Source organism: Necator americanus, chromosome II, assembly GCF_031761385.1.
Source record: "Necator americanus strain Aroian chromosome II, whole genome shotgun sequence".
In the NCBI taxonomy this organism is placed as follows: Eukaryota; Metazoa; Nematoda; class Chromadorea; order Rhabditida; family Ancylostomatidae; genus Necator; species Necator americanus.
In genome coordinates this window covers 6054979-6074123 of record NC_087372.1, presented here as the reverse complement: position 1 = coordinate 6074123, position 19145 = coordinate 6054979, and the positions used below count along the sequence as shown (strand labels likewise).

Here is a 19145-nt window from a genome sequence, read left to right as displayed (position 1 = left end):
GCAATTAGGAAATCACTCATTGTTTTGTTTTGTTTTTACTATTTATTCATTTATTTATCCCAAAATTTAAGCCATCCTGAAGTCTCAGAACTTCTTTTTCACAAATATCTTCAGCAGTCCATAGTCGAGGCCAAAATTCTAGAGCCGTTTGACCGCAACGCACCTACCGCTACGCATGGAGATCCCCGCCGCATGTTCTTTCATCCCCTTTTGCGCCTTCCCAATTGAAATCGCATAAAGAAACGTAACTGAGCCGGGTCGAGACCGTAAATCATCTTCCAGCGCAGCAAAAATAAGCAATATTTGTTTTTTTTTCTCGCTATCGGAGTTTCCAGAAAAAGAGAGAAAGTTTATAGACCGCTTGAAATATGAAACTACGAACGTGATAGTGCATAGGTGTGCAATCCGATCAGTACACAATATTTGCACTAATAGTAAACTCTTTATCTTTATGGGACCTAACACACCAAATAAGGACGACATTTAACGACCGTCTGCCTCTACATAACTTTTTTTCCTATAATTTATTGCACACCGAAAACCATAGTATTCGCGAAAGCGGGTGCAGATTACCGTTTCCGTAAATTTCGCCTTCCAGAAAATTCCACTATAAGGTCCCCGAGCGAAACCCTTTTGCTCACTCGTTTTACGTTATCGATTTGTATTTGTATGTATAGTTTTGAACCGCGCTTAGCACTTGACCAACTATTTTGTTGTCGTTATTTCAATTGATGGATTTTTTGTTGTTCCCTATCTAATCTATCTTCACAAGGATTTTTAGTACATAGGGTCATATGGAGTATTTCATTGTCGTGTTCTTGTTGCTTGTTTTGTGTGTCGAACATTCAAGCATTCGAATCTTTGAGTTTCCTTGAATTGTTCGAGTATTCGAACATCCTCCAATTTAATATGTCGATTAGTTCGAATATTCGAAGATCCGAAATCTTCAGCTCGCTGATTTAGTTGAAAATAATGGAATAAACCGAGTTACTTGTTCATTGGTACCAGTGATTTTTTCAAGTGAGCGATTTCTTCCGAATTATTGATTGACTTGAGTTCGTGAGTCGCCTGGAATTTGAATTATTCTAAACGTTTAGAGTAGTTCATTGTCCCGTTTTGTTGCTACTTTCACAGCTCATTTTTTTTAGGATTTTTTTAAAATTTTCTTAAATACTTTACAAAACGACGATTCAATATGAATTCTCAAGTTCAGGCGTTTCTCGAACCTCCAGTATTTACCTTAGTTCACTGTTTCGTTAATCGTAAACTTCTTTATCCTAGATATTACCGTCCGAAATTCTTCTATTTATCTTTCGGTTTTTCCCCCCGTACACTAGAAAAACGGTCCGATTCATCGAATTCATATTGAATCGTCGTTTTGTTTACGAAATGGCTGAGCATAGTAGCAAATCTTTTGCACCGTATGTTTTTGTTTGGGAAGTGTGGAATAGATTCACTAGGCTCACTTCTCAAGACAATACCAATTAATTTTCGATGACTAGGCGGTGTGTTGTGATGTCAGATGTTGAGTAGCAGCGTAGAAAAACGTCTCCAACACGAATGTTTTGGATTCCATTCGTTTCTTTTGGTTCCTCTAACGTTTGACAAGTATCTGGCTTTTTTTTCAGTTTTTTTCTTGGTTATTTACGACATTTTCAGTTTCATTGAATTTGTTTTTCAGAAATGTTATTTATATTTCTTTTAGGAGATCGCTCGTAGTACAAGATATCCAGTTAATTCAAGGTTTTGGAATCTGTTCTGATGTGGATTGCGTTTGTAGCATCGTTAATACGTTCTGGATAGGTTTCCGAACGTGTTTCACTATTTTCATATGGTTTTGCTTCGACTTTAGCAGTTCATAGTTCTCTGCATCTATGTTTCCCCAAGCGACCGCGGCGCGTCCGCTGACGTTCAGGTCGAATATTGACCTGCCAACCGACCACCTCTTACGCCTTGAAGGGCTAGTCTTGTTGTGTAAAACTTAGGCGAATTTCTAGTTAGCTCTGTTCCATCTTGATTTTGTTTTATGACACACCTGTAGGTATTTTCAAGAAATAAACAAAAGAATAAATATTTGCAAAATATAAATATAAATAAATTAATATATAAATATGTTGCGCATTAGCGCGTTTAGAGTTGAAATCTGCGCGGCCGGGCCTTCTCTCAACTCCGCCCTCCGGATGAAAACGCGAAACGCTAACTGCGCTACGATGCTGCGCATGTGATACGCATGTGTGCGAGCGATGCAGAAACCCAACGCAGCCGCTTACGCTATGTCGCCACATCGTGAATCATGTTATTTTGGCTGGATTGCAATACATTTTCGACACAACAAAAACAAACAAACAAACATCCTTTCTCAAGTTTTCGCCCACGTAAATCGGCGCTGCAGTTTTCAGCTCAGGATAGGGATGAATGTGTTTTTTTTTCTCTTCTTGCAGGACGAATCGTTCATTTTCTCATATTTGTGGTGATCTTAAAGATATTTTTAATACAAAACTTCAAGCATCCTGAAAATCACGAGAAACCAACGACTTACGATAATCGTATTCCTATTGGGACCTACTAATTAGACGCAGAGGTTTTTGCTTTCGCTATCTGCTCCTCTAAAAACAGCACACCTTCAACGTTTCAACATTATGTACTGTAGTGCGTCGAAGGAGCAAAAGGTATCCTGAATTGAGAAGGAAGACATAAGTGCTTTTTGTGTGAGGAAATTATCCTAGCTAGTTTCTTTATTTGTTTTTTTTTTAAATGCCATGCTTTAATCACACTGTTTTTCCTCTCTTTTGATTTCCACTCTTTCAATTTCTTAAATTTCTAGTTTTTCAACATCTCGCAACTCTTTTTTCCATTCATTCTCCTCCATCTCTATCTCTTTTTTTGGTATTTTTTACTCACAATAGATTCATTTCAAGGGAAAAGTATGTTTCCGTTTTCTTCACTTTTACTTTTCCAGGCATTAATTTGAAACTTTAATTCCTTAAAAGTCCTCAACTGTTCCCTGTTTCCTTTTTACGTTCTACCCGTTGTTTTTTTTTTTGCTCGTTTTGTATTTTCTGTACTAAGATCTATTGCTCATTATGAATTCTTTTCAGTCCTCTAAATTTCAAACAAAGGAATTTTTAATGTCGTGAAAACTCGTACAAAGCATGCACAATGCCGACGAACACAGAGCTTATTCCGGTGAGTTTAGTTGTTTGCTGGGTGTTCTTTTTTTCCCTTCTGGAGATCTTTACAAATACTTCTTTGTTTATCTGTCACTTTTCTGTGTTTGTTCTATGCGGATTTCTATAGAATTCTTTTCGATTTATGTGTTTTGTACGCGTCGTTTGGACGAGTTAGCGCTCTTCTTTGTGTGTTGTGTGTGAATGTACACGCAAGATTCCAGATGGAAATTGATATGTTTGACAAGGCAAACACGGGTCTACAAAGTGAGAGCATCACGCTATTTGAACGTGACTCTTGACCTCCATCCAGCTTCATCCTTTTAAAAATGTATTTGTTTTGTTCTCTTACTTAAATTTTGGATTTTATGTCTATTTGTTTTTATTTTTGGATCTTTATTTTATTTTATGTTTTCTGGGATTTACTCAACTTCACTTCGGGAATCTGAGTCTTCGGGAATTTGGTCTGAGTGTGCTTTCCAAAACTTAACATCTCGGCTGTTTCTCGAGTGCAGGAGAAAATCTTGGAATTACTCGCTATATTTTTCTTTTATGTCTTTTTTTTTTTGAAAAAGGGCCAATCCCTAACGAGATTCTGGTGTTTTTAGAGGAATCATTTTTAAGCGTACTAGTAACATAGCTTTACTGTAAACATAACCTTCGGATTGCCTGAAAATAAGTTTATTGCCATTCTACTGCGGATGGTATCATTTCTCCTTTCGAAATTCTTGTGGTAAAACGAAATTTCGAGTATTTTGAGTTTTTTTTTTGCTCACAAGAAAAAGAAATCCATAAATTCGAGGTAACCGGAATCATTTTCAATCGTAGTGTGTCACAATATTTTCTGCAATTATAGGGCAAGGTCTAAGGAATAGATATGTGGTTTAAATTTTCATCCAATTTTCGAACTCTTTCAAATAACAGAATTTCTCTTCACCGGTCGCGAAACTTCTTTTTATACCTCATTTTTCCGGCACATCTGGTGTTTCAGATAAATAATTTTCAAAACGGTGAACGCATTGTAACGCATCAACATGAATCTCTTTGAAAATTTCTAGCAGCATTGAAGAGAGCACTCACACTAAGATTTGCTTCGTGGATTCGTTTTTTTTTTTTTTTTTTTTTTGAAAAAGAGAAAAACGACTTCTGTTCCGTTTCATATTTGGAAAACTGATTAATGCGTTCGTTGTTGCGCAATGAATTTTATCGTTAAATTTTTATTTGATGGTGGAAATGATGACTTTTCATTGTTATTTTTTTTAGTTATTTATGATCAGGATTTCAGGAAAGGAGATTCTCATAACTAACAACTCACAAATGATAATTGTTAACTTTAACTTATTAACTTTAACTCACAATTGATAATTATTTATCATCGGTGATTTAAAAGAAAGAAAAAAAAGAAAAGATTTAAAAGAAAAGAATAAAAGGTGAGAATCCCCTTTCCTGAATATGAATTTAACGTATAGCTCTGATTTGAACCTGACGCGACAGCGTTTCGTGATTAGTACGTCAACACGTTCCTCTCGTATCCATTGAGGATTAAAATCGGCTCAACGTCGCTGGTCGCCCGGTCCCGGTGCCGAAATTTCACCAACGCCTCTCAATCGCCGTAAATTAACGCCGGGAATCACATCAGAAGAAGAGCGGGTGGGGTGAAAATGTGATGAAACGATGGTGAATGTTTCTCGGATATATGTATAGTGAAGTTTAGCAGAGCAGCTTCAGCACGATAGAAATTTCTTTTCCGCTTCTCACCTTTTTCTGGCTTGCTTTGACCCACATGGGTGTGAATTTTAATTCATCTATCTATCCATCTCTGGGACCCACCCTCTTCCCTCCGGCAACACAACCCCATTTACAATGCTATGTCATCCGAATCGGCTTCGGAAACGCCTTCTGTTGAGGAATGTGATCGGCTTTTTCCGAAATGATTCATTGTTTTTTTTTTTCCCCGAGGACGAATCCGAACAAAGGAGTCAAAAGAATTCCCTTGTGAGGTACTTAGTCAACAAGTTGGAGGTCGAGTTGTACTAGATTTGTACTTGAGATGGTCGCTAGTGAGTAGTTATATGTGAGAGTTGTGAAAAATGTGCTCGATACTAACTTCTACGTTCGCCCGGGGATTTGTTTTGGTTTCCCTGACGTCTTCTTCTTCCGATAACGTCCCTTTTTATGGATAACCATAACTCGCAAAGCCAGATTGACTTCCTTCACCAGAAAGATGCGCGGAAAGGGGACGTCGCTGCTGAAAATTTCCTCACAATAATAATTTCTTTTTAAAATTAAACCTCTACGAGTGGCTACAGTAGTAGTATTAAGTGATGAATGTTCTGACAGTGAGTCATCACCTCATCTGCTGCCATTGGAATGTGTTGGCTAGTGCTTATAGAACTGGAAAAGTGTCTGGAAATTGCATCTTGCGAAACCGAGCCACCAAATTTTGTTATCGGGGAGAGAAATGGGTGGGTCAAGTAGCGAATTGAATAAATACGGAATGGCCAACGTATGTGTCAACCGCACAGCGGTTTTATTTTTATGGAATATGTGACCAGGGCGTTATTTTAGATCTCTCCTATTCGACCTCGACCTCGTTGGTTGTGCTGTCCCCGGTGTTAGTACATTTGTTTCGGCCCTTTTCTTCTAGTTTTTGGCTGGGTTTCCATTTTTTTTTCGTCAAAATATGCACAAATATTATTATGTACGTGATTGCGTACTGCACTATGCCCCTAAATATGTATTTTATAAATATGTACTGTATCCATCCTTGGATCGGACTACCGCTAGTACATGGATTAATTAAAGGCTTTGAAGAGCTTAATTTTGAATTAAGGATTTTGATTTTAGAGAAATAATATGTAGTTCCTAATTTTCTGGAAAAAAATCATTCCGATCATTCTTCTTGATGGAGTTTCAGACGATTTCAACACTTCCAGAGTTTCACGCTTTTTTTTAAACGATCGATTGCAGCCATTGGAAGATGAAAGTTTCTTCTAACAGTTTGAAAATTTTTCCTCCGAATTTTTATCAGACTTTTTTTCTAATACTTACCTCAGATCCTCCATTTTAAAAGAATATTTTTTAAATATCTTTCTAGAAATGTAAAACGATCTTCTAAGAGCAGAAAGCATCAAGCAACATGAAAGTACCAAAATATCTATGATATTTTGATCCATAATTGAGATCGATTAGGATCTAAATGTTTGAAAATGCCATCAAAACACTATCGTCAAACTCGAAAACTAGTAAAGCAGATATAATCTCATATTTAAAAAATAAAATAATATTATATGTGTTTAAAAATTGTTCGTTGTGGTTAGTTTTTGAGTGAAAAGTTTATCTATTAGACTCAGTAGTGCAGGAATGCATCATCCGCAGAAGCTATGAGGTATTTGTTACAGTGAAACTCATAAAGATCAAGGTGCCTCTTTCCTTCGAACATTTGTGATCATTTAACGACATCCGTTAATGCAGCACTCAAAATTTTCACCAAATTCCTGACGTCTGAAAACTCTGCTGCAAAACCGAATTTCTTCCGGCTCTTCATTTTGCCGGATCCGATCAAATTACACTGGCGAAGAAGTGCGTAAATGACTCATCAACGTCAACGACCTCGTTTAGCTGAAAATACTGGACTGCATCCATTAGTGCTTTGATTTTGCATCTTGCCGGCCCGAGAGTATCGTTTAGATCTCTATATTTGAATGAGTTGAATGGAGGACTCACTTTATGGAGTCTCACTTTATTGGAATCTCAGAATCCGGGTTTATCCGGGTGAGAACGGTGGTGATGGGTCATCAGTAGCGCGAAATTTTTTTTTCAGGAGAAAAATGCTCCAAAATAGCAGCATTTAGGTTAGGAATAGATCACTTGTAGTGGAAATATCTCCAGAAAAAAAAATTGTTTCAAAAAAAGCAGCTACTCCCAAACTTAAGTCGAGAGTCAAAAGAGCTGAGTATAAGAAGAATATCACTGAGTAATTCAACAAAATATCATTAGAACAGTGTTGGTGTTGTTGTTATTGTTGTTGTTATTGTTGTTGTTATTATTATTGTTGTTTTTCTGGTGGCTGCTGTTACTTTGAAAATAAGTAAACAAGTGCTTGCGACAAAAATTGCCACATATGTAGTTCTCTCTCAATGCGAATTGACGCATCCTGCGGTCTCCCAGCCGCTGACTCAGATCTAAATTCTGGGATTGGAAGCATCCAGTATAATTTATCCTACTGCATAAAAATTTTGGTGTCTATATGGGCGTGGCTTGGATATGCAGCTTCACAACGGTTATAATAATGGACGTGTTTATCCAGAATAACGCTTAGATCCTGCAACAAAGTGCCATTGCACTGAGATTTTGCTGGAAAATCAATCACATTGGATTGTGTGGTTACAAAAGAGAGGGGCGGATGGTTTCATTTCTTTTGCATTTATCCAGCCAGGAATAAATGTTTTGGGAATGTAGATAGCAGTTTCCCAGCTGGACATTTTGTGCATTTTTCTCATACTCTTATTTATTTATTTATTTATTTTTATTTATTTATTTATTTAATTAATTTATTTTTTTCCATTCTCTTCTTTTTCAATTTGTTTTTTACATTTATTTTCTTTGTGTACTTTATTTTCACTATATATTTTTTTCTTCATACCATGATTTTTTTTTTGAGATTTTCCCTCTTTTTTGTTGTGACTCGGACAAGGTGCGTTTTCTTTTTTAGTTCAGCATTGCTATATGTGACTAAATAAATAAATAAATAAAATAAATATGTATATATTTAAACGAACAAACAAATATGGAGCTTCGAAAAACCTAAAGTCTAAAATCGTAGCACATTTATGGGGCCTGTTTGAGGCGGAATGTCACGACCGCGTAACGACGTTAACCTTCCGCTTTCCGTCTGTATGCTGATTACCCTATTGCGTGCAGCCGCCGCACCAACACAGATGAAGACAGCCATAACATCGCGCATGCATTTGTTTCGGAATCATCCTAATTATGCATACCAGTGCGTAGTGTGATCGGAGGGAGAGGAAGAAGCGGCAGCGGCAGCGGCGGCAGCGGAGGAGGAGGAGGAGCAGCAGAATAGCTGTTGAAGGGGTTGGTTGTGTTGTGAAGAGGGGATGGTGAGCATGCTAATTTTGTCAGTGCAGCCAGCCAGCTGCACCGACAACAACAGCAGCAGCAGCGGCAGCGACGTCGTTGACGGTAGCGGAATGAAGAGCCGACCGAATGAATCACATTCGATAGTCGGCAACAGCATCGACCAACGACTAGGTCCGGAAGCGGTTAAGGTAGGATGGCTTGGAAGATTTTTACCGATAGATTCTTAACTTTAAGACCACCTACAAGCATCAGAAATCAGCTCCGGAGACGAAAATCTGCAGGATTATTTTTGACTTTAAACGTGATATCCTTCAGTTAAATTACTTTAATTTCCCTCAATCACCTCAAAAACAAAGAAACATCAATAGTCAGCCGAGAGACAGAGGAAAAAAATCGAGCGTCATTTGTTCATTTTGAGACCTCCCACCACATGCAGGTGGCTTTCCGGTTCCTCCCACAATTTTTCATTTTCTTCTGTGTTTTCCCCCGAAAATTTGTGCCGTCCACATCCGTTTGTTCTTTGGTTAGAAACTGCTTAGATTCCCGCAGTGCCGCATCCATTGCAGTAAAAATTCCAATGTGCAAAAATCGACAAATTTCTTATTTGCATCTGCGCCGCTAATTCCTATTTCTCCTAGAGATTCTCTAATTCTCTCTAATGAGAAACTCTTCCCCGTTCGTCTCCAGGGACATCACCTTGCATTCAGAGTAACCAGCGGTCACTCCCTATTAAGCGAGATTGCCGTTTCACGCTGTCCAGCCTGGATAATTATGGAACTCTTCACTACTAGCAACATACTGACCTGCATACGTATACGTTAAAATAATCTTTTTTTTTTCTTCGGAATTTTCTCACTTTCATTCACTATTCTATTATCTTTTATTGATAGTCAGTGTTTTATTTTTGTTTGTTATTTATGTCATTTTTACGTTTATGTCTATGTGTTATTTTCTATTTTTTTATGATTACGTTATTTTGAATTTACTGGTTCATCTTCGAATTCCATTCTAGTAATTAGTCTTTTCTATTATTTCGAAAAATAGATAAAAGATAAAAAAGTATAAAGTAAATAATAAGTAAGTAAGTAAATAATAAATAGTAATAATAATAGTAATAGTAATAAGTAAACAGAGAGTAAAATAACTAAATATAATATTGCTTAAAGTAGTCGCTGTTGCTTTTCAATTCAGCTTTCGGACTGCAGTTTTCTTTCAGGAAATAATTTTGCGGTAGTTTTTAAGCTTTTATTAAAAAGAAGTATTCGGTTACATACTTTTTTCTAAAAGTTTATGTTTGTATTCTTGTTTATCTGCTTATATTTGTGCTCTGAAACATCTTTCATTCAATTACTTTACCCTTCAATCCTTATCCTATCCTGACAAGTTTCTAATAAAATTTCTTCGAATCCTTCGAAAATTTATCTTCATTGAATCCTTTTAGAACTTATCATTCATTATCGAAGTGGAAGTAATGTTCGGAATGTTCCCGAGACTACTGTAGCTCGCCGTTCTTTCTCTTTTCCATCTTTTTCCCCTGAATAATAGTGATGTTTTGATATTGAGCGCTTGTAGTGAAGGTCCCGTAAAAAAAGTGTGGTGGTTAGGAAAATGGCGTGGAAAAGTGTAACAAGTATGCGATAAAAAGTCCCGTATCGTTCTTTTCAAATACGTTTGCCGCCACCGCCATGTGCTTCAGCATACATATTTTCTGTGCTTTTTCTGAAGTCAAGAGCTTTTTTATTCGTTTTGCATGGTTCCGTGGACAGGATTTTTGTGTGTGAACCTGAGATGTCAAGGCGTGGCTAATACGAGGTTCATTCCTTCACATGGGTTGATAGTGGTTCTCGAATTGTTCCAAGTTGAGCCGTAGAGTGCATATCTGGGGCATGGATCTTACATCCTTAGCTCTCGAAATCTTACAAATGAATTTTACATCCTTAGCTCTCGAAAATTTCTGACAAAATTCTCTCTGGATTCTCTCAGCTCCAAAGAGGACATCAATCCTGATTATTTGTTGGGATCATCGTTTTCCTTCCCTCAAATGTTGTATTTACCAAATTGAGGTCTATGAAAAGATCGTCGTGGCGGGAATTCACGAAAAGATTGAAATTGAATTTCTTTTCCAAGAGATTCTTCGTACTATAGAATACACTTCCTCATATATTATTCTATGTATGGTGAAGAATAATTTATGAAATTGTTATTATTGTTAGAATTATTTGAAAATACCACACTATTTTCTTTCCCTCTTTTCTTTTTTATTTTTTAGTCAACTGTATAAACGGTGACCATATTAGAAATTATTATTTTTATAAGAATTATTAGAAAATACCGAAGATTCATTTTTCATCGATTAGAATCTGAAACGGTGATTTTTACATTCGTGAGCTACTGTGAAAGCGTAACGTTTCTTCCGAAAAAATCAACCAAACCAAATCTACGTTTCGATTCGCATTTAAACATGTAATACCAGAGAATTAAGTATTTATATTTCCTTTTATATATATTATTTATATTAGTATTAGTATGTACTTTTATGATCACTACATCTTCCTGGATCTTTTTTTCGTTTTTTTTTTCTGTTTTTCTGTTTAATCAAGGAACCAACTTGAACTTTTGTTTCACCTTTCTTGAGGTTATTCACCAGTTATTGGGTGACCAAATAAATAACACTGTAGTCTTAAATTTTTATTTATTTTTTGAAATTAGGATGAACAGAACGTTTTTGTGTAGTGAGTGTACTCTCCTTCATTTTCTCTTTCATCTTTCTGGCCGACTTTCAGAGTAGCTTTCCCAAAAACTCGTTTGCCGGTGATGAGAAATACTCTTGCATTGCTGTTGAAAAAGATAACAAGAAATGAGAAAAATAAAGAAGAAAAGAAAAAAAACTTATGACATGACTAAATATTGTTTTTATTAGGTTGAGATCTATCAAAAGATATTCGTGAAAAAAAATGAAACCTGGAGGTTAAAATAGAATTTCCTTCGAGAAATATTTTTGCACTATAGAATACATTTCCTCATATATTCTATGTATGGTGGAGAATAATATATGATTTGAATTCCTTCTCATTCGTCCCCTTCAAGGAATCTACGGCGAGACAATCGATTTGATTTTTGCTTTTCAGTTTTTCCTTGCTTAACGCTCATGTCAGAAGTGTCTTTTTTCTTTTTCAAACAATTTTTTTCTCGTTCCATTCCTAAATGCTGCTCGTTTGCTTTGTGAATGGCGCTTATTTAACGCCATTCCATTCTCGATTCTCTTTCTTGTTCTTCTTTCTTTTTTTTCGTTCAGGATTCATGGCGCATCAGGGACTTTTGCTTCTAATAAAAAAAAATGTTTTGGCCATAGTTTGGTGCTCAGGTCACCAAAATGCGCAGACGAACACCATAAGGCGACTATAGAAATAGGTCCTTAAAAATCTCGAAAGTCTAGGAAGAAACGAAATAATCGATAATTTTAACTGTTTGCCTCTATATTCGTTTATTCTGATTACATTTTAAAAATCCAAACATTTTTAGTGGAAAAAGAAGTCAATTTCGGATAACTAAATGAATTAGTTAAAATTGTTTATTTGTGTTTATTCCGTACCTCTTTGGCACGCCTTTAAGCGTAATAAATAAATAAAATAAATAAATAAATTGGAAGGGATTCGAAATCTTCAGAAAATCCACTGATCTATGAATCCTTTCGGAACTCACTGCTGCAGGGTGTAGAAAAAGAAAACTTAGCAGTTTCCGACGTCAGCGAGAAACGTGGTCCTGGTGGCTGCTTGAGCTCAGCTCAGATGGCCCGCTCAGCTCATCGCTTCGGTTCGAAGCGTTTGAAACCAAATAACCAGATTTGGAGGATTTTAATCGACTTTAGTATTTTTCTGGAATGTAACCTATATAATTAAGCACAGAAATATTGTCGAAGTCTTTAAATATTATATTTTACTCCTACTCTATAATATTACTGTATTATATTTTATCCTTGAAATATCTTAAAATACTGTAAATTCTGCTTGTTTCTTTTTCTAATAGACCTAAAAACTAACATGTCCCTTATTATGTCAGAAGACAGGCTATAGGCTGGAGACAAACATACATACACATTTATCAATACTCCAATCGTTCTTCCAACAATTCCCGGACGAGTTGTTCGTCATCTATGGAATATGTGCTTGTCATATGCACTCGATAGTCTGGGGATTGATGTAAATGACACATGCGCAGGCTTCTCACACATCATAATGAACAGATTATTCGTATTCGGGGCGAGCGAGCGGGCGGGTCCGACTCATCTCTGGCCGTCGGCGACCGACGGACGCAGACGACCACCCCGCCGCCACATATGTCCTTATAGCGTCAGTTAATCCGGTTTCGAGATGCTCTAAGAGCACCAGATCGTAAATAGGCAGCGGAGATGAGCTGACAGCTCAACAGGCTTTGCATATGATGAACTACTAGGTTGTCCGGAAAGTAATGAGACACTGCCAGAAATCAGTGGCCTACCTCCTGGATAACAGGGTTCCAAGCCTAATTATTCTCGCATCTGGGAAAACATTCGAGAACCTTCCACGGGCATTGTTTGAAACGGCAGTCACGCTGCGCGTAGGATAACTGTAATGGAAATGAATCCAGGGATCGAGCACCACTAGTCGTGCCACCGTATCTCGCTGGTTCGCTCACTTCGCCTCGGAGGACAGTAGCCTGAAAACTGAGGATCGCCAAGCTGCGCTGAGCCGAGCCGACGATGCTGTAGAAAGAGCTGCTGTCAGGCAAGGATATAGTCAACGCCGAGGTATGCATGTGTCACCTCTGCCACCTGGCCGGAGCAGTGCAGAAAAAGCGGCAATGACGTACTTGTGTTGTTCTCCTCCATGACAAAACCTTCCAGCTTCGACCATTCTGAATGGACTCGGCTGCGAGCCTCAAACTCCACTCACCTTGTTCTGACATAGATCCCTCTGATTACCATTTGTCCCGTTCAAAAGAACTCCAACAGGCGAAAACGATCTAGAAACTTTGATGGGCTAGAATATGAGCTCGAGTCGTTCTCTCTGAGTTGCTGAACTCTGGATTTTTGGCGGAGGGGATCCGTTCTCTCTCTGTGACCGATGGCCATGAACTGTTGACGTGCATGGAAAATTCTCTATTATCTAAACTTACTTCTGCAGGAAACAAATTTTAAAAAAATTAAAACTAAAAAATCCGTCTCTTATTACTCTCCGGACAACCCAACTTCAATTATAGCCGGGTTATGCTTGAAATCACCTTTGTTGTTAGGGATTTCCGAAATCCAAATCTCTCGAAATCTCAGGAGAACTTCTCAGGAAACTTGCCACAAGCCTTCAATCACAATGAACGCCGTTGTAAAGCCGTGCGTAGAGAGCGTTTCGTAATTTACTGCCGAATCAACATCGCCGAAACGTTCGAGAGTTTGATATGGGTCTATGGTGTATCATTTTACGGCGCCGACTCTCTTCAAAACTCAAATTGTTCGAAATTTAATTAACACTTTTGTAAACGATTTGTAAGGCGGGTTTTAGTGCTGCAGTATTATTTAATTAAAGCATTTCATGGATATTTTTCATCCCAAATGTGCATAGGATTAAACTTTGATCCTGTTTGAAAGTTTGGAAGAATTTTCTCGACTGTATGACTTTTTTATTCAGTATAGAAGTTCTGTGTGTCATATTTCAAGTGTTTTTCTGCTGCGCTACGAGCGCACGACTCAGCCGTTATAGTTTGCGCTGAGTAGACATCGCAATAATTCTCTACCCAGAAGCCTATATTCATTCTATTTCACTAGGGGACTATTTCTTAGTGTTCAAATAAAATACAAAATAAAAATTGTTCCCTGGAGAAAACAATCCTGCGCTTATGAATCCTAGAGATTAATCGCGCCCCTAAAAGCTGGAGATTAAATATATGCCCTTTGAAAAGTATCGGTTTCATGATCGTAAATGAAACTTCTGTAGTGCAGCCACTAAGTCAAATAAGGGATCAGTAGATCACTTAGGAAATGCTGCTTTGCTAGATTTTCCTCAAACCATTCTTTTTTTTTGTAGAAAAAGAAATCTCAGAGTTACACAGCAAAGACAAATGAGACTGCTAAAACATGAAAATCCATGCGTTCCCTTTGATTCACTGTTAAAAACAGGATGGATTGGGGAGAATTGGAGGTGAATGATAGCTACTAGGTAAGAAAAACCATAGTTACACACAGGTATACACATAGTTTTTGAGTAATCATAGTTTCTAGTGGACTCCAGAAACAAGCCAGTGAAGTATGGTTTAGGTGCCCTTAAGTGGATAACTTGTTTTAATAGACGAAACGGTCGGGTCCAGGCAACTTCCGCCATTGCGTCCTCCAGAAATTATTCCTATAAGCATTTGTTTCTAGCTTAATTTCCAGGAAGCTTAGTTCTATTTTCATTTCTACGGGTATCGAGAATCATGTGGTCATAAATTGTTTGGTACATAGTGGGTCCCATTTTCTTCTACTATGGATCATTCTTTCTTTTACTAAGGAGAACTACAATGGCGCCGGTGGTCTCAGCGCCAATGGCCACCGGAAAATCCAATCATTCTTCTAATCCTTGATTTTTTTTTTCGGAGAACAATGGTTTTTTTTTCAATCCAGCTTTCTTTATGCTAGTTTTTTGTGTGACGACGGTGTTCTTTATTTATTTGTTTATTTATTCAATTTTTAAAATTATTCATACACACCAATGATGCAGCAGAAAAGAAAAAGAAAATAGAACATCACATACTTGGTCTGAGTCAGAACATTAAAGAAATCAGTTGCTCCTGCTTCCTCTTTTGTTTCTTCTTTCTTTTTTTTTTGAAAGCAACTTCTTTCTTCATGGATCTAGCGATACATCTTAATTTGTGGATGAAATTTTCGCTACACATTTTACTTTCTGGATAAAATTTTCGCATTACACTGAACAAATACTTCTCTATCACCATTGAGTGATCCGGTAAACAACTAGGGTAGGAGCAGTAAACGAGTAAAATTCCTGTTGATCCTGGATGAACAGCAGGTCTTGAAGCTCCTATGTCCTCTCGACCTCGATCCTCGTGTAATGTAAGCGAGTCTAGGCGACAGTGCTGCGATGAGGTATAGCATTTCACCGACTCCTCCTTGCTTCTGCCGACGGCCGAGATTGTAATCAGTCGACCGCATCCGATTCTATGCCACATCGTTCGCTCTTCCGACAAATACATGGAATGTCCTAGAGTTGTTCGGGTAGGTTAACCTCATTGACTCATTTTGTAAGGTTTGCTGCCTCGATTATTCGGTTCTGGATGCTAGTTACCTCCATGCTCGTATATGTGGAGGGAAACCTGTTATGGAAATCGGAATGAGCATGTCAGCGCTGCGCGGTCTGGCAGTGATCATTTTTAGAATCGGTGGTTGAATGGGGATAGGGTTGTGGATGTGTTTCCGAGGCTCAGCGAGTTTTCCGTAGTTTTCGTGTTCATCTTCAGGATTCGGTACTCTCGGGTTAGCCCTGCTTTTATTTTCGTCAGTTTTTGACCCATTTTTTTTTCTCGCTACATTCGTCGCTGTCACAACTACAACACTAGGCTTTTGAAGATATTTTTCCAATTTTTTTCTCGTTTTGCAAGTACACAACACATGTACGTCTCACACATGCTCATCTATCATGATCCACGTCCGTTGAACATATGCTCTGGATGCTCATATGTCGCAACAATTTGTCCCCATTAAACACTTGAGAGAAATGAGAGAGGTTTTTCGCTATGAGTGGGGTGGTAGGGCACTAGCACCACCCAACCAGCAATGATGAGGTCAAGCGCAATTAGAAGAATAACATCGATGTCCACTTCATAACGGGATCATCATCGAAGAAACAGATGACGTAGTAATTGTTGTTGTTGTAGGGCTTGATTTAAATTAGTTGATGATCTCGACTTTTCCTCTTTTCTTTTTGAAGTTTTTTGAAGTTGAAAATACACAACCATTGTTGCTATTTCTAAGGTTTTCTAGGTAGGGTCCATCTCCCGTGATTCTAGAACTTGAAAATTGTCTGTAATCACTTCAGATATACTGTACCTCAATACTATACTGTACTTAGGTCGTTAGGAGGGATTTCTACTTTGCCTAACGTGCTAACATTCTGAAATGATTCAATCGTGGACCTATCATATATAAAGCATAATATTTTTTCATAACTGTACAAAAGTCATAACAGTAAAAAAATCCGTGGATTTCTTAGGGTTTTGAAGATCTTTTCATGATTCTGATTAATGATATTGACTTTTCCTCCATGTTTTTTTTGAAGTTTTTGACTTGACCGTATAATTTTTTTCAAAAGGAATCTTACCACATTCAAGTAAATTACTAAACGGTAAGATACATATTTATATTGAAATGTATTTAACTTGAATTTCAACTTTTATTTTGTCTTCTGTGGGCACTTTACCATTTTATTTGTATTTAAATAAATGAAGATGTAAAAAAAAACAAATTAACTCATAAAAGGATGAAATGTGTAGGAAAAGAAAATACCAGAAAATGAAGTTTTTATTCACGACAACTGAGGAATTAGCCAAAGTGTCCGTGCGGAACTTAGCCTCAGTCGCTTCTGGATTATTTTCTGCAGATTTTCTTTCGTTCTGGAATTTCTGGAAATTCTACGAATGCTATCATTCTTTTTATTTTTCAGAAATAAAGTTAGAAAGAACGAGAAGAAAAAAAAACAAGATACACATGCTTTGTATATTCCTATCCTCTTACCGTGGAAAGAAATTTATCCAGAAAAAGATGGTAGCGAAACTTGCCTTCTTCTGGATATCTACAAATTAGGAAGCAAGATATTAAAATATGTAGATATTCAGAAGAATTTTTTTCCTAATTTTCTAATTTGTGGATATTTAGAAGAATTTTTTTTTGTAATTCAACGTTCAAATGCAACGTTTTCTTTTCGGGGGAACTCAAAAACAAGAAATAGGTGGAGTACTTAAGGAGAGAAGTTCAAGTAGTTTGCCCTCTTCACTGCCTTATTTACACGTTTCTGTTCTAAAGGACAGTTGTTATGACCTTGTAGAAAAATTTTCGAAGTCCTTTGAACTTCGCTTATCCACTCTTCCGTTTAGTGGTTATGTAGTCTTCACGGAAATCGTATCGAACTGTCTTGTGTGAACTGCGTGTGTGTTCCACTACGTTGAATAAAAGGATTAATTTTATCGTTCGGGTCAATATATGTAGTCGCAATAAACTGGCGCTGATAGCGTTCGATTCCAAACACCTGATGCGGATGCGCTCGTAGACGATAATAATATAATCTTCTTCTTCTTCACAGCTTTAAATTCACTTCCACTTCACGAACGCCACTATACTATGCACATCCTGAAAGCATCCCGAAGGAACTGTTTTCCAGCAAGGAACTGCTGTCAGCACCTCTTTTTCTAATTTTTTCTTTCTTTCATTCGACATCCTTTCGTTCTTTTGACCTCTTGTCCTCAATTTTGTTTAGTTCTGTTTTCCTTTCTTTTATACTTTATTTCAGGATTTTTAGTATTTGTAGTGTCAGCTTCGTTTTCATCAAATAACTGGCTCCTTTGTTTTCTTTCTTGTTTCTTTCTTCCTTTCATTCATTCTTTCGTTTCTGTTTTTCTTCATTTTGCATTTCAATTTGGAATTTCTAAAATTCTGAATTATTTTTATCATCAAAGTTAAGTCAACTTAGTCGAGTCAACTAATCAAAGTTTAGTTTTCACTGTGTTATATAATCATTGTACATTCAGTTGTACATAGTGTATTTTTAGTATTATTTTTATTTATTTCTATTTTTATAAAGAAGGACAATTTAGCCAAAAGTTAGCTTATCTCAGGTTTTCTTTGCCTATTTTAGCAATCCGCCCAGTTCTCTGCTGCTCTTCCGGCAATTTCTCTTTAAATAACTTTTTGTTCTTTGATTTCTGGAACATTTCAAGATCCGTTTTGGAGAATTGCTGATTTTTTTTGTCGCTTTTGCACCAACAATATGATCATCGTTTAGATCTACACCGATTGGGTGAATCGATATCTCTCAAAGGCGCCAAACTACAAACCGATCGACGATATCTGCAATGAATTACGTGATTACCGTCTGGTTGCGAAGTTAATACAAGTTGTCGGTGAGTATTTAAATAACTCTTTGTCTGGTTAACTCTTTGATGTCGGTAGCGCAGCTCCGGTAGGTGGAACGTACACTTTTGCGGTTATTTTTCACGATTTCCTCATTTTTTTGGGAGTTTTTTTCTGTGTTTGATAGGTTTATTGTCTTTAAATAGTATCTTGAATGTGATGTACTAACATAGTAATAGTAGTCCAACGGGCCAGATTTTCAAAAAAAAAAAGCTGACGTCAATTTGTTAACGATGTTTTTGAGCACTTTTTTCCTGGAAGCTTCGGATTCTTTACATTCCTCCAACGAATCATCTCTTATTTGAATGTTAATATGTCGATTTACATTTCCATTCAGTCCGATATTCCTGAATATGTACAAAGGACCGTCGATTGCTTATTTGTAGTGCATAGTTCTGCACTCGAATCTGTCTTTTTTTTTCTCGACGCTCGTAAAGTGTTTCTTAAGTGGTTTGTTGAGGGGATTCGTTCCCAATAGTAAGCAACCTTGGACTTATTTTTGCTGTGATAGCGACGTCTTCGTCGACGAGTTCGGTACCAGTGAACCTATGAGTGGTTCCTGGTTTTTTTTTCCGTGAGCACGTAGCTTTAGTCGAAGAGGCTCAGCGCAGGTGATTGAGGTCATGGCGGCACTGTATGTACGGGATAGTTACTGAATTTCCCTCTGATTTTGTACCATCAGAATGAGTGAATATTGATTGATTTAAGGGAGGAATCAATGGGTCAATGCT

General features: G+C 37.3%; 1 protein-coding gene across 4 annotated transcripts in view; it reads left to right on the top strand.

Moving 5' to 3' along the window:
• Positions 1-3159: 3159 nt before the first annotated feature.
• The window catches only part of RB195_016982 (uncharacterized protein), a gene marked incomplete at both ends in the record, with an annotated part of 129903 nt that continues 113917 nt past the window's right edge, over positions 3160-19145 (top strand). For 2 of the 4 annotated variants that reach the window (XM_064183759.1, XM_064183760.1), the window contains 2 exons: positions 3160-3186; positions 18287-18404. In XM_064183759.1, coding sequence (XP_064039638.1) covers positions 3160-3186; positions 18287-18404 — 145 coding nt within the window. Of the gene's footprint in view, positions 3187-8284; positions 8456-12893; positions 13054-15301; positions 15379-18286; positions 18405-19145 lie in introns of those variants that run through there. The other 2 variants (XM_064183757.1, XM_064183758.1) reach the window with 2 other exon arrangements.